This window comes from Acinonyx jubatus, chromosome B3 (assembly GCF_027475565.1).
Source record: "Acinonyx jubatus isolate Ajub_Pintada_27869175 chromosome B3, VMU_Ajub_asm_v1.0, whole genome shotgun sequence".
Taxonomy (NCBI): domain Eukaryota; kingdom Metazoa; phylum Chordata; class Mammalia; order Carnivora; family Felidae; genus Acinonyx; species Acinonyx jubatus.
This window is the reverse complement of record NC_069386.1, coordinates 40697058-40711708: the sequence shown is the minus strand read 5'-3', so window position 1 is coordinate 40711708 and position 14651 is coordinate 40697058. Positions and strand designations below refer to the sequence as shown.

General features: G+C 41.8%; 1 protein-coding gene across 11 annotated transcripts in view; it reads left to right on the top strand.

Moving 5' to 3' along the window:
* Nucleotides 1-1563: 1563 nt before the first annotated feature.
* The window catches only part of USP3 (ubiquitin specific peptidase 3), a 105935-nt gene continuing 92847 nt past the window's right edge, over nt 1564-14651 (top strand). For 2 of the 11 annotated variants that reach the window (XM_053223917.1, XM_053223916.1), the window contains exon 1: nt 2633-3106. Coding sequence is in view for 5 of the 11 variants with exons in the window: in XM_053223912.1 (XP_053079887.1) it covers nt 2443-2533 (91 nt within the window). In the remaining 6 variants the exon portion in view is untranslated. Of the gene's footprint in view, nt 1994-2166; nt 2534-2629; nt 3107-14651 lie in introns of those variants that run through there. The other 9 variants (XM_053223912.1, XM_053223911.1, XM_053223918.1 and 6 more) reach the window with 9 other exon arrangements.

Here is a 14651-nt window from a genome sequence, read left to right as displayed (position 1 = left end):
AGACAGACATTAAATAAATAATTACACGCATGAAGAGTGTTTCGAATAGGCAGAGTATGGGGGCAGACAAGGGCATCACATAGGCATCACCTGGAAATAACCTAGGGGTGGAGAGGGGTCAGGAAAGGCTTTTCTGAGGAAGTAATGTTTAAGCTGAGGTCTAGAGGATGAGGAAACTGAGTCTCTTGGAGGGTGAAAAAAGCAGTACATACTGAAATGAAGAGGACATGGGTCAGCGCCTGCTCCATGGCTAAATGAGAGGGTGTGGATACTAAATGGGGGGTAGTTGTTTAGAGAGAAACAGAGGTTGCTCTAGCCAGGCATTGGAAGAAGGACTGGTGAGGACTGGAAGGTCAGATTGAGCAAAGGTCCGATTTATTGTTTATCCACCCCCTTCCTGGGGAATTATGTCCTCACAGGCTATTAAAAAAAAAGCTATAAATTATGGGCTATCTACTAAGTAGTGGCAATTCTTATGAAGTCTTCCATCTTCCTTGTGAGATAAGTATTATTTTTCCACTTTTACAGATTAGAAAAAAAAGGGTTGGGAGGACTAGAGAGACATTTATTTGCTTGCTAAAGTTGGCCATCAAGTAGGCAACAGAGCTAGTATTTGAGCAGCTACACTTTCCACACTCCTCACTGCCATAAAATCCCCAGACCGGGGCATGCTCTAAAAGCAATCAAATAAAACTTGGAAAGCAACAGAAGAGCTTTAATTCCAAAGTATTGCTGGGAGAAAAGGGTCGGCAGAGATGCCCCAGGTGACTGACTAAACATCATGAGGCAGAAGAATGAGAGGAAGAAACTGAGTCCTGGTCGGGGGGTGGGGGGGGGGGGTGGGGGGGGAGGGGGGCCGGGGGAGGGAGCCGGGCGTAGGAGGGGTAGGAATGGGAAGGCGTGACAAGTGACCGGGAGGGCGTCCTGGGCCGCTTCAGGACTGCGCTGCTGCGGGGAGTTGCCCAGCTCTAACCACTACCCGGCCCTGCCCGGTTAATCATTTCCTGACCTTCCTTCCCCCTTTCGCCCTGCCCGCAGGATTGCCACATCAGCCCCCACCCCCACCCCGCCCCCGCTCGCCTCCTGGCCCTGCAGCTCCTTCGCCGGGTTTTACAAGAAGCTCCAACTTTGAGGCAATATTTGTAATAGCCCCGGACGTCCTCAAGGCCATTCCCCAGAGAGATCGCGGGCTAGCTCGGGTGTAATGACTGCCCAAGCGGCCGGTTGAGGATTGCCCTGGCCCCTTTTTCTACAGAGCGGTCTGAGAGCTAGGGATCCAGTCCTCGCGTGGATTAACCAATTCCCCCAGGCCAAAAACGGTAGGGTAACGGCAGCTAGCAGAGCGGTGCGAGGTTTAAATGAGATATTGTGTGTCAAGTGCCTGGCTAGTAGGTGTCTAACGAAAAAAGTAGTAGGATCTAACAAATGTTAGATCCCTTCCCTTTTTATCACATAGTAATTGAGACCTCGCACGCAGCAAACCCAGGTTACATCTCGCTTAAACCCACACTGGGGGGTTAGGGATGAAAGTCCAATCACGTGTTCCAGGCAAAGCAGATGGTGAGTCACAGTGACAAGATCTGAAGCCAGGTTCGTAGGCGCCCCCGCGGTCCCAGCCATACAGCACCCAGGTGACTGGCTAAAGGCCACGTGTTCAGAACCTAGAACCAGGTCAATATCGAACCTGTCGCAGGGTGCGTAACACTAAATCGGGACTGTTCTGGGATGTATGCAGCCCGCTGGGCCACCGGGAGCCAGTACCTAAACCTCTCTGCGCTTGTGTCTTCGTGTGTAAAATGGGAGCTCCAGTCCCCGTCTGCCCAGGTGGTTTTTATTTTCTTCACACTTTTCTGAGTGGCCAGATGTTCTACCACAGAGTAGTCAGACCACCACACAACACGCCGGATCAGTCTTCTCTGTGAGCACTCGCTCCTCCGCGGTAAACGCAGCGGACCTGCCCGGCGTGTGGGGGCTTGGCGCCCCACCGTTACCGGTAAGAGGGGGAAGCCACAGCCACTCCGCGCTGCAAAGTTGGGAAGTCACTCGCGAACGCAACCGGATTCTCAGCGCCACCCGCCCGCGCGCTTTGGAACCCCACCCGGAGCGAGAGGACGGGGGCGGGGCCGGGCCTGGGGGCGGGGCCTGACTAGGGGCGGGGTGGGGCCGGCCTGGGAAGACGGAAGCCCTGAGCCTATGGGTGGCGGTAGAACACGGATCGCGGAATTCCACGTTCTTGGGAGCGGGGCTTCTGGAGACGGCGGGTGGGAAAACCCGGCGCCCGGAAGCCTTTGCTTTCTTTGACGCAAGGGCTCGGGACGCAGCCGCCGTCGGCCGAGCGCCCGGCGAGGAGCGACCCCAGACGGAGCCTTCGCAGCTGCGCCGCCCCCCGCCCCGTCTCCCAGTCTCCGAGCCTTAGTCTTCCTCGTCGCCCTCCTCGTGGCAATGGAGTGCCCACACCTCAGCTCAAGCGTCTGCATCACTCCGGACTCAGCCAAGTTCCCCAACGGCTCCCCGTCGTCTTGGTGTTGCAGCGGTGAGTGCGGCCCCGGGGCGGCCCTGCCGCGCACCCGAGGCCCCGGTCTCGCCCGGCCTGCCGTCTAGGGGCCGCGGGCGGCCGGCGCGCGGACCCAGGGTGGGGTGAGGGCGAGCCGGGCCCGGCGGCTGGGGAGGGGTACTCGGTGAGGCGGACTCGGGCGGGCGCCGCGGGTGGAGCGGCGGCGGCTCCTTTGTTTCCCGCGGCCCGACGGCCCGGCCCGCTGAGGAGAGGCCCGAGAGGGGCGGGAGCCCGCGGGGGCCACGAGCGCGTGGGGGCAGCGGCGGGCGGGGGCCCGGGCCCGCGCGGCTCGCCCCCCGCCCCGCCCTGCCGGGGGGCTGTACTCACCCGTGTCGCCGGGTCCGGGGCTGTGGGGGCGGGTGTCCGGCCCCCACGCGGCGGCCGCACGTGTGGTGGGGCCCGGGTTGCGTCGCTCCTCAACCGCACGAGAAAAGCGCCGCTCACCGGGCGCAGCTTTGTTTGGGCTGCGGGGCGCGCAGGGGCCCTTCGTCGCTTCCTCCGCCCGGCTTCCTTTCGCTTCCCGGCAGGCTCGGGCAACTCGATCCACGCCAGGTGGGAGCCCTCAGCCCCGAGAGGCGCTCGGAACTCGGGCGGCGGAGGTTGGAGTCTTTCATCAAACGTGAAGGGTGAAGTTTGAAGACAGGCTGAGGGCTAAAAAGCTCCGGAGGCTGAGCCAGCAGCTGGTTTGGAAGGGCGGCTCGAGTTGCCTTTCATATCTTTTGGGTTGTCTGAAATTGCGTTAGGATTCCCGAATTCATGTGCTGGAAGACCGTTATTAAGTTTATGTACTGCTTTTGCGTTACTTAAGCATCTTAACTCCTTCTGTTGGGCTCTTTGGAAGCCCCAGTGCCCTCTTATTGTCTGCTCTAGCGACTTAGGATCGCACCAGCCACACTGCTTTGATTACTTCCTGGTAGGGCCCTGGTGCCGCCGCTAGAGTCTTTGTTTATTAGCTTTGAGATGATCAATGGTAGCTTGAGGTGTAGTGTAAAATTTGAATTGTGCATTTCAAAACCCTTAAGTTCATTTGAAGAAATATAGGAAAATGGCAATGGTACAGTTTGGATGTGTGACATTTATCATTGTGGTTCGGAACTGGGAAGGTAGTTGAGAGAACGCTTTAACACTTTTGACAGGTTACTTCTTAAATGGTGATTATGTCCTTGGAGAAAAACATAGGCAACGCCACAAAGAAAAAGGTACTCTAGGGTAAGGACTAGAAATAACTGCGGTTTCTTGGAGCTTTCAGAGGTTTGATGCTTTTTCGTGCCTTTGTAAAGTCAGATGACCTTTTTCTGCATGATGCCTTTAAAGATTAACTGGTTAAATTGGTTTTACAGTGCAGTATTGCAGTTTTTTTATGAAGGTGCAGAAACTTGTACAAATTAGCTTTCACCTACAAATTTCTCTTCCACAGTGAATGTTGAGTATGGAAAAATAAATACGGTGTAGCAAATCGTTTTACAAATTGGTTGAGGGTGCATTAGCTATAATTGTAGCTATAGCTGTCGTGCTATAACCTAACTTTTAATCCTCTCCCCCACCCGCCCCAGAGATTTGAAAAACAAAGGACCAAAGTAAACACTAGGAAAAGCTTATCACTTGAGGAATGGGGCTCTTGCTCATCTGTAGTAAACTTCAGGGGTACAAAGTGGACAGCACACTTCTGGTTTTTTCTAGGTAAAATCACATCGAATTTAAAGATGGCCTCGCTGAGCATATGCATCTAAAAAAGAGGGACGCCTGGGTGGCTCAGTTGTTGAAGTGTCTGACTCTTGGTTCCAGCTCAGGTCATGAACAGTTCATGGGATCAAGCCCTGTGTTGGCCTCTGTGCTGACAGCACGAAGCCTGCTTGGGATTCTCACTCTCTCTCACTCTCTCACTCTCTCTGCTCCAGTCACCCATCCCTGCCCCCCCCTCCCCTGTGCTTGTGGGCGTGCTCTCTATATCTCAAAATAAATAAACATTAAAGAAATTATAAAGGGGAAAGAGCTTATGCAAGTGGCAGATAGCCTGTTGTGAGTCAGTCTTGGCCTTTGTCAGTCAGGGAGTCCACTTGACTGTGGAAATAAGTGCAGAAAAAGGAGTATCTCTTGAGGAACTGAAGTTAAAATGGAGCATAACTAACAGACTTGTGCTGATAACAAGAACAAAGTATTATGTGTAGCCTTAAATGTGGGGTGATTTCTCTCCCAGGAGGAGGATGGCGGTCTTTGCATCTTGAAACAAAATTTGTCTCTGACATTGCTTCACAAGGGTGGTTCTAGTCACATGCTTGGATTTCTAGAATCAATAAAGCTAGATTCACAACTTTATGTTTTTTTTCCTTCTGTTCATGTTTTGTGATTTGAACCCGTTTTGTATGGGCCTCCCATTTTAACCTGTTGTCATCCATTTGTTGATATAATCTTCTGTTACTGTATTGAGCTTGATCTTGTTCTTGCCTGCCTGTTTCAGTGATTAAATGATTAGTAAATCTGTGAGTCCTTAACTAATTCATCATCTTGGAGTGTTATGTATTCTGGTATTTATTCTCTAACTCTGGAATTTATTTTCTTTCTTTCTTTTTTTTTTTTTTTTTTGGTAGGGGACCAAAAGGGTAGCCAGTGTGTTGAATAATGCTGTGACTGAGTATTGAGTCCGATTACATTCTTATTAAGGAGGGAAAAAAAATCCCTGTTTTGGCACTGGGACAATAAAAGTAATGCCCTCGCCTTGTTTTCTTTGGGAGCTTGCAATTACACCACAGTGAAACAGCCTTAAGGCAGCCAAGCAAATTGCAAAAGGCCAACGTCCTAGGCTCTGTTAGCTAGCAGTACATCCTTGGACAAGTAGTTCTTTTTCTTTTGAGCATCACTTTGATTATTTCATCTGTAAAAAAAAGGGGGGGGGGGTAATACTTCACATCTACTTCACAGGTTGCTGCTAGGATGAACAAGATAATTTTTCGTGAAAGTGTTGGGAAACTCCTGTACACTAGGCAAGTAATAGGTGGTATTACAGCCAGAACATCTTTATAAATAGGAGTCTGCATACTTAAATATCTAAAGCCCCTTAAATAGGGCCTAGGACAGACTGGCTTTATGCTGAATTACGCTTTGCAAGGAGATATCTTACTCAACAAGATTAGGGTGTGTAAGAAGTAATTATATTTCAGCATTAACTTGAGCTTCTTATTTATGAAATAAGGCGCTGTGTGTTAGGTTATATAATTGTATACTACAGTGGTTCTCAAACTTTTTCTTCTTGGGACCCCTATATACTTAAAAACTACTGAAACCTCAGCTTTTGTATGGCTTGTATCTATTGATATTTGCTGTACTAGATATTAAAACAAAATTTAAATATATTTTAGTAAGTCATTTACAAATAACAGTAATAAACCCATTACCTGTTAATAGAAACAATAGTTTACATAAAATAACTGTACTTTTCAAAACAAAGATTTAATAAGGAGAGTGGCATTATTTTACATTTCTGCAGCTCTTATTATTGTCTAGCTTAATAGGAGACAGCTGCATTTTCGTGTCTGCTTCTGCATTCAGTCTCTTGAGATACCACACATCATGTAGCCTCTGGAAAACTCCACTGTATGCTCGTGAGAGAATGAGGGTAAACAATAAAAGTAATATCTTATTATTATTTATGAAAATGGTTTGACTTCACTATACCCCTGACAGGGTTTTGGAAACTCTCAGGGGTCCAGGACCACACTTTGAGAATGCACTAGTAATATAACTATACTAACCATGAAGGACAATTGCTCTAATAAAAAGCTTTAAAATATTAGATAAATCCTTAAGGCTAGCCACATTTATGTCTTTGTGGAGACTTACAGGGTTTTTCAAATATATTTGCTGGGAACGGATCCAGTTCTGTTGGGGTCCAGTTGTCCTGTCCTCTCAAAAAAGTTACAGTCTAATCTAGTTGGTGAGAGACAGGAAGCTAACAGGTTAGAAGATAAATCCATGTTGTGGTTTAAGGTAAATGTTGAAAATAGCAATTTCCTAATAAGGTAAAGGCTGATTTATGTCTAATCTTTGCTAAGGGCATTTCATTTTAAGTGAAAAAGTTTTAAATAAAAACTAGGACATTCTCTCAAGATCTTTGTTACGTGCACATACCAGATGTTATTTTCAGAAGCTGGAGGCTTGGGCATTTCTTACTTTTGTGGGTAAAATGACTGAACAAGTGGTAAAATACAGGAGAGAAAACACAAATTGTTTAAAAAGGTGCCCTAAACACAACTGTTTTAATAACTAAAGCCAAAGAATAAGCATTTGGACCTAAGGCGTTTGGATTAAATAAAATAGCCAGGTAAATTGGAGAAATTTTAATAGCATAGTCATGAGAATTTTCCCTGATTAATTCTTCAAAGAGCTGAGAATACCTCTTTAAGTTTCCAGTACACAGTTGCCCTCACATTATTCTACCTGAGAAAACTAAGTGTAGATGAAGTGAGTGTTCTCCAATTGGGGGTGGACATTAGAGGTACCCCCACCCGTTTTGAAGATCCGTTTAGTAAGAATAGGCACTAATTATTGAGTGCTTGACAGTGGTAATAAATTTGTGATTTTTAGTAAAGCTTGTGATAAATGTGAGAAATTACCTTGATCTGGTGATGGGTTATCTTGTGTCATATTTCTCTTACAACCTTCATTTAAAGAAGACTCTTGGATGCCCAGTAGACTAAATTTTCTAGATAGGATCAGTCATTTGTTCATCCTTGAGTCGAATGTATTGTCTGCTTTTGGTAACACTGTTTGAAGTACTTATTAGGTGCTTAGCATGTATATAAGACACTCAGTAAATATTTGCTTAATGAATGAAGGAATTTCTTCAACTTAAGATCATGGCTGGAATGGCCTTAAACTTTATGTTGAAAATAAATGCAGAGTGAACTTCTCCCCAGAATGCTTTCACCAGACCTCACTCCCAATATTTTAGTTTGTAAGGTATACTTTGTCTGGGTTATGAGCAAATGGCCTTCTGCAATGTTGTTGCCACAATGAATTTGTATTCTTTTGGCATTCTGTGTTTATAGATGGGCAGGTGGACATTTTAGTGTCAGTGTGGTTGGGGCAGTTCAAAATCAGTGGACAGGTGATGCTTTTCACATTAATTCTAGAGACTAACATTTGAATTTTATATACTTCTCTGAAGAACTTAAACTTTGTTGGTAATATTTGTAAGCTTAAGTCAAATGTAATTGTCTTTCGAGTTTTTCTAGCAGGATTGCCTCTCACCCCCAGAACCTTAAACCAGCCTTAGCAAAGTCTCTAAATAATTGGTAGTAGATGTGAAATACCTAGAATCTAGAGTGTGCTTTGTGTATTTGCTTGGAGAGGCTGCAGTCTGGGCATTGAGCCTAACGTTTTGCTGTTGTGAAGTTTTGACACATTGATCAGAAGTTATTTTCTAAATAGTATTCTTAGTAGTATACAAAGAATATCCTTCATGTCCTAAGCAGAAGAAAGGATAGGGTTAAGAGGAGAATGTGAACTCTTTGTTTCGGTTTCCCGTTATTCATTTATTCTCAAAATAATTCCTTCTCATCATTATTTGCTTTTACAGCATTAGCCTTAGGCCTTTATAACATCCTACTTTTTAAATCATTTTAATATATGCAATTTCCTTCTTTACTGGAATTTAATAGATTCATTTTTGGATTGTTGAAACTAGATTTAGAAATACTTACGTTTGTAGTATTTGTAGCTCAGTAAGCAGGAGAGTAAGTAGTTTAGTTTGAGCTCAGTGAGTAATTTAAATTCCTGTTTTAAAATTTTAATTGAGTCTCTCTTCTATCAGGGAGTAATTTACATGTACATTTCCCCCAACTTTGTTTTTTTCTTTTAGATTTTTTCTCTCTTTCTTGAGCTATTTTATGTATTTTTTCTTCTTTTTTTTTTTAAATATTTTTGAGAGACAGGGACAGAGCGTGAGCAGGGGAGGGGCAGAGAGAGAGAAAGAGAGAGACAGACAGACAGACAGACAGACCCATAATCTGAAGCAGGCTCCAGGCTCCAAGTTCTCAGCACAGAACCCCACATGGTGGCTTGACCCCACAAATGACGAGATTATGACCTGAGCTGAAGTCTGATGCTTAACCGACTGAGCCACCCAGGCACCCCTATTTTTCTCCTTTAAAAAAAAAATTTTATCCTTCGATTAACTGCAGTTTCCCACCTCCCTCCTTATGGGTTTGGTGTTCAGCCTAGGCATTGGAATAGAGTTGGGTAGGTAGTTTATCAGTGCTTGAAGTGGAAAATATATACGGTTTAATATATTTTAGTGTTTCATGTTTATTCATAGCTCCTTTAGACATGAGAGCAATTGCATTCTGGGTGTTTTAATAGAGCTTTCCTGGACAGATGGCTTAGAAGGAAGTACTTAGATTCTCAGCAGGGGCTAGTACTTTTTGGATGGTATATTTGTGATGAAGCTTACCTTGATTGACAGTTTAGAATGGTGAGAATAGCATTGATATTAGTAACAGCTTGTTCATCTTACCTAGAATTATTTTGTGCCAAGACCTCTCAAGATGCTCTGTGATTCATAGTAAGTCTAAATTGAGAATGTAGGTAAGAGTAGGTGTCTTTTAGATTGAAAGAAAATTTACCTGAAACTTGTTCATTGCAGTTGTATCCTGGAATCTTTTGGGGTTTGAATGCTTTTTAATTTAGAAACTTGTATGTAGAGATCATCTTTTAGCTGCTGTGAGTCTGCAGATGTTAGTATCTATAGTAATTCCAGATGTTTTCTCATCTATTAGTTTCACTGAGTAGGAGGAGAATGGAGAACAACATAAAGTAACTTCAAAGAAGATTGCTAGCGTTTAATCCTGACTAATTTAATTAACTGCCCATCCTTGTAGTTTTTCCTGTTTTATGGATTGTGAAACTGAGACAAAGATTAAGAGAGTTGCTTAAGATGCTTGGGGGTATTAGAGATAGCCCAAAGCTTAGATTCAAATACCATTCAAACCATACTTTCAGCTTGCCTTTTAAAAAGCAGGGTCTTTATTTTGTCATCCAGTAACTTAGTGCTTAATAATTTAAAGGATTTAAAGTGTTTGGAAACATACTGGAAATAATTCCTTTGAAGATTTTTGGCAGAAATATGTTTTAAATTCCACATTTTGAAAATAATTTATTTTAAAATTCTGTATTTGATTAGCCTTTTCTCTCCCTGTTTATTGATTAAAGTGCAGACAAGTTGGAACAAGATTGGTAATGTGGTTGGAAGAAACTGCTGTTTTTGAATGTCTTAACTTCATTACAGTTCAGCTCTAATTTTTTTTTGTTGTCTGAAATTCATATTACTTTAGTTCAGATATAATAAATCAGCCTTCTCAACATAGCAATGGATAAAATGCAGTTAGCCTTTGGTTACTTTTAAAATGCGCTTCTGTTCTTCCGGCACCTAGGTGGCTGGGTGAGCATCTGACTTCAGCTCAGATCATGATCTCACATTGTGTTCGTGAATTTGAGCCCCACATTGGGCTCATTGGCTCACTGCTGTCAGCTCAGAGCCCACTTCAAATCCTGGTCTCTCTTTCTTTGCCCCTCCTCTGCTTGTGCTGTCTCAAAAATAAAAATAAAACATTAAGAAAAAATAAATGTGCTTCTGCTCTTGAAGTTGTCCTTCTCATTTTTAATTTTTTTTTAATGTTTATTTATTTTTAAGAGACAGAGAGAGAGAGCACAAGTGGGGAAGGAGTGGAGAGAGAGGGAGACAGAATCCACAGCAAGCTCCAGGCTCTGAGCTGTCAGTGCAGAGCCTGACATGGGGCTCGAACTCATGAACTGCAAGAGCATGACCTGAGCTGAAGTCGGCGGTTAACCACCTGAGCCACCCAGGTGCTCCAAGTCCCTTCTCATTTTTAAATTTTGTTTCTGGTAGAGGAGATTCTTCTTGGAGGTGGTTTTCATATGGGGTAGGGGAGATAGGGAATTCTTAAGATATGAAATTTTGCTTTTGCTTCTGGTAGCTCAGAGGTTTTTTGACTTTTTGCTTTTAGGCCAGTGTACTTTGTAGATTCCACTTAGTTATGGTCTAAGATTTTCCAGTTGTATTTCTTATAAAGGTTAATTATAGTTTTTAGACTACAAAGATTAAAACAGATTTCCCTCTCTTAAATATTGAAAAGTATGTATGTGTGTTATTTACAGATGTATAAAATGCAGATGAACTTAAGCCATTTCAGATTTTGAAAACTATTGTTGAAATTAAACTTAGACATTGAAGTTTATAGTTGTCTTAGTGTTTGTGTTAGCTAAATGCTTCATGATTAATAAATACAAGGTGGGAATTCAAAGTTTATTTTTACAATATGAACTAGCTTGTATCTTTGAAAAGATACAACCAACTGGTTTTTATGTGAAGACTTTGTACTGTGCTTTAGGATTGAATAGTTCTATCAGTGGGCCGTTTTCCATCTTGAGTAGACATTCAGTCCTGATATTTTTTCTAGTTAGGTTTAAGACAGCTTTGTAAACATCTGTTTGCCTGTTTATCCTTGACCTACCCTGAAGACTCTTCATTTTATAGACTGTTCTTGTACTATCTCATCATCAGAAAGAGCAGGCTGGTGATTAACTGTCATATTCCTACAGGTTTAATTTAACTGCTTGTAAGATACTACACTTATTGTATAATAATAGATTATTGTTCATTCCTTTGTTTTGAACATTTGTTGCACAATATTGGGATGGTAATGTTTTGGTCAAAGTTTTTGAAGATCATACTGAAATTTCAAGGAAACAGTTTTTGCTCTAGAATGTTTTGGAAAAATTGATAGATACCATGTTAGAGAAATGCTTTAATGTAATATTTTTTAAAAAAAGAACTTCTATTTAAAACTTAGAGTTAGTTGCTGGCGTGGCTGGGTGGCTCAGTCGGTTAAGTGTCTGACTGGCTCAGGTCATGATCTCACAGTTCATGGGTTTGAGCCCTGTGTCAGGCTCTGTGCTAACAGCTCAGAGCCTGGAGCCTGCTTTGGATTCTGTGTTTCCTACTCTCTGCCCCTACCCCCCTCACAGTCTGTCTGTTTCTCTCTCAAAAATAAATAAACATCCATCAATCAATCTGTCAATCATTCTTAGAGTTCTTGGGTCCAGTACTTAGGTTATTGATTGATAATCTTTTAATTTTAATGCCACACTGTTAAACGTCCTTTGATTTATTTGAGATTAACTCTAGCTTCCACTTAAATTATTTTGAATGTTAGGGGAGCCTGGGTGGCTCAGTTGGTTGAGCCTCTGACTTCTGCTCAGGTCATGATCTCATGGTTTGAGGGTTTGAGCCTCATGTTGGGCTCTGTGCTGACAGCTCAGAGCCTGGAGCCTGCTTCAGACTCTGTGCCTCCCTCTCTCTCTTCCCCCTCCAACTTGTGCTCTGTCTCTCTCAAAAATAATAAATAAATATTAAAAAATTTTAAAGTTATTTTGAATGTTAATTGTGAGATGTGTTAACATTGGAGAAATTGCTCTGCACCGACTAAGGACTCAAGTTTTACCTTATGGGTGTGCAGTAGTTGCCAGACATCAAACATTCATGACATGAGAGTTTAACTTGAGAGCTTTACTACATCAGTTACATTCAGTTATTTTAAGTGTTTTGTTTGTTTGTAGTCTTTTTAGAGCCTCATTTAAAAACATTTTTTAGGCTTTTGTGGGTTTTTCTTCTTTGAACAACTAATAGATATTTTGGGGAAATGTGGGTCAGATTTTAGATTTGGGTCTACTATTTTTTAAAAAATTCCAACTCTTGTTTTTTGTTAAACAATTAGAACAGCTGTTGGAGTTTGCAGGTGCCTATTTTCTGTAATATTTGGTATCTAGCCCCTTAGGCAGAATATAAGTATGTGCCCATTTTATAGTTTTTCTTTCCATTTTTTCATAAATAGTCACACTGATTTTTGGAGAATGAAGAGATTCCCAGCATACCAGTAAATACAAGTGTGGTGTTCCCCACCCCCACCCCTTTGTGCTTTACTGCTTTCCTTTATTATGTAACCACAGAAAACTAGGAAGAGAATTATACAATGCAGATATTAAACCTGTTCTCTGAGTAAAGTCTTTGACAATGGGAGGTTCTTAAACTTCTTACTTATTTTATTTATTTATAAATATGAATTATAAATATTCATATATGTACACACGTATATATATGAGTCTTGTATTGCATATACTTGCTCTTATGAAATAATAGTTGTGTGGTGTTTATATTTATGACCTGATTGTTTTCTTTTGAAGATCTCACTACCATTGGATTTGCTTACTCAGTTTATTGGCAAAAGCATGGAATAGATTAGATCTTGCTATGTGAAATAAATGGAAAAATTGGATGTCAGAATTATTCTTTTTTTGTAAATGTTTATTTATTTTTGAGAGGGAGAGACAGAGCACAAGCAGGGGAGGGCAGAGAGAGAGAGGGAGACATGGAATCTGAAGCAGGCTCCAGGCTCTGAGCTGTCAGCACAGAGCCCGACGCAGGGCTCGAACTCACAAACTGTGAGATCATGACCTGAGCCGAAGTCAGACACTTAACTGACTGAGCCACCCAGGTGCCCCATCAGAATTATTCTTAAGTGATGCATGGCTTTTGTTTTCATTCTGCATTATCTGCTTCATAGGGGAAGTTATTTTTGAAACGATATAAATATAAACTCTTGGTAATTTTTCTGTAGTTATTTGTGTCTGGTCTTCCAAAGGCAAAAGTGGCCCATTTTGACTCTAGATTTGGTAATCTGCTTTGGCTTTAGTAGTTTTAATCCTCCTCCCCACTACCCTTTCCCCTCATTTGGAGGTAGGGGCACAGTTCCAGCAGTTAGCTGAAGGCTGGTAGGGTAGATGTAGCATACATAATAGCTTCATTAGGTTTTTCACCAAAATAGGTCTGAAGAAGTCAGAGTTTGTGATAGAATGACTAATAACAATTTTATTTAATGCATTACTGTTTGGCTTATATAGTTTCACATACATTATTTCCATATGTTGTTTGCATTTGATGTTGAAAACTGATTACAGAAATTTCAAAATAGATTAAAATGCTTGAGCATTTAATCTCAGGTGAGGGGACCAGCCTTATGGATCAAAATTTGCCTCTATGTGGGAAGTCAGCAAGACCAGATGCCCTCTCTTTTCTAGCTCTGTAGGTAACTGGATCTGCTAACATATAGATGACACGTTTTGGCCAGTTTTGAAATTATATTCTCTAGTAAAAAACACATACAATTAGCTCTGCAAATTCTACTTGTAGTATATAGGGAATTCACTGTGTGCCTAACACACCTCATATGATAAGTTGCTATTGTAAATTTTATGTCATGTAAGAGATTTAAAAAATTTTTTAATTCCAGTATAGTTAACATACAGTTTTATATTAGTTTCAAGTGTACAGTATAGTGATTCAGCAATTCCATACATCACTAAGTGCCATGTAATAACTTTTAGACATGCTATTTCTTAAAGATGAAAAAATGGTTTGGGCAGTTACATGAATTGATAGGACTTTGTCAATTTACCTTTTAAAGATTAATTCATGTTTTCAAAAAGTAATACATGTACATAATTAAGTCATAGTAGCCAAAGGTTTAAAACACAGCAGCAATTTCCCTCCCCTCTGCCCTCAATTTTACTGCCATAGACAACCACTTTAAGGTCCATTTAGTTTTCTCTCTCATGCAGGTAAATACCTGTATACTTCTAAGTAATACATTGTTATTTCTTAATTTATTGCTTTTAGGCTTTATCTCTTGACATCTTGCTCTGGTAAATGGGGACACTAGTGTTTGTTCCACCCTCCTTTCTGCCCATTTTTGCATTTCTCAATATAGTTAGAGTACAAGTTTTGGTTAATATGGAGAGTACTTTTTCTTTCTTGTCCAGAATTTTATTTTTCCTTGAGTTAATAATTGCCTTTCTTAAAAAATTTGCCTTCTACAAAATTTCTCCCAGATTTACTTCTAAATTTGTCAAATGTCTATGAATATTTTTTTTCAAGCACTTAAGCAGACAATCTCTTAGTATTATTATTTTTTTTCTGAAGACCTCTTTTCCAGGGCCTTCTTGCTCCTATTTGAACAGATTGTTC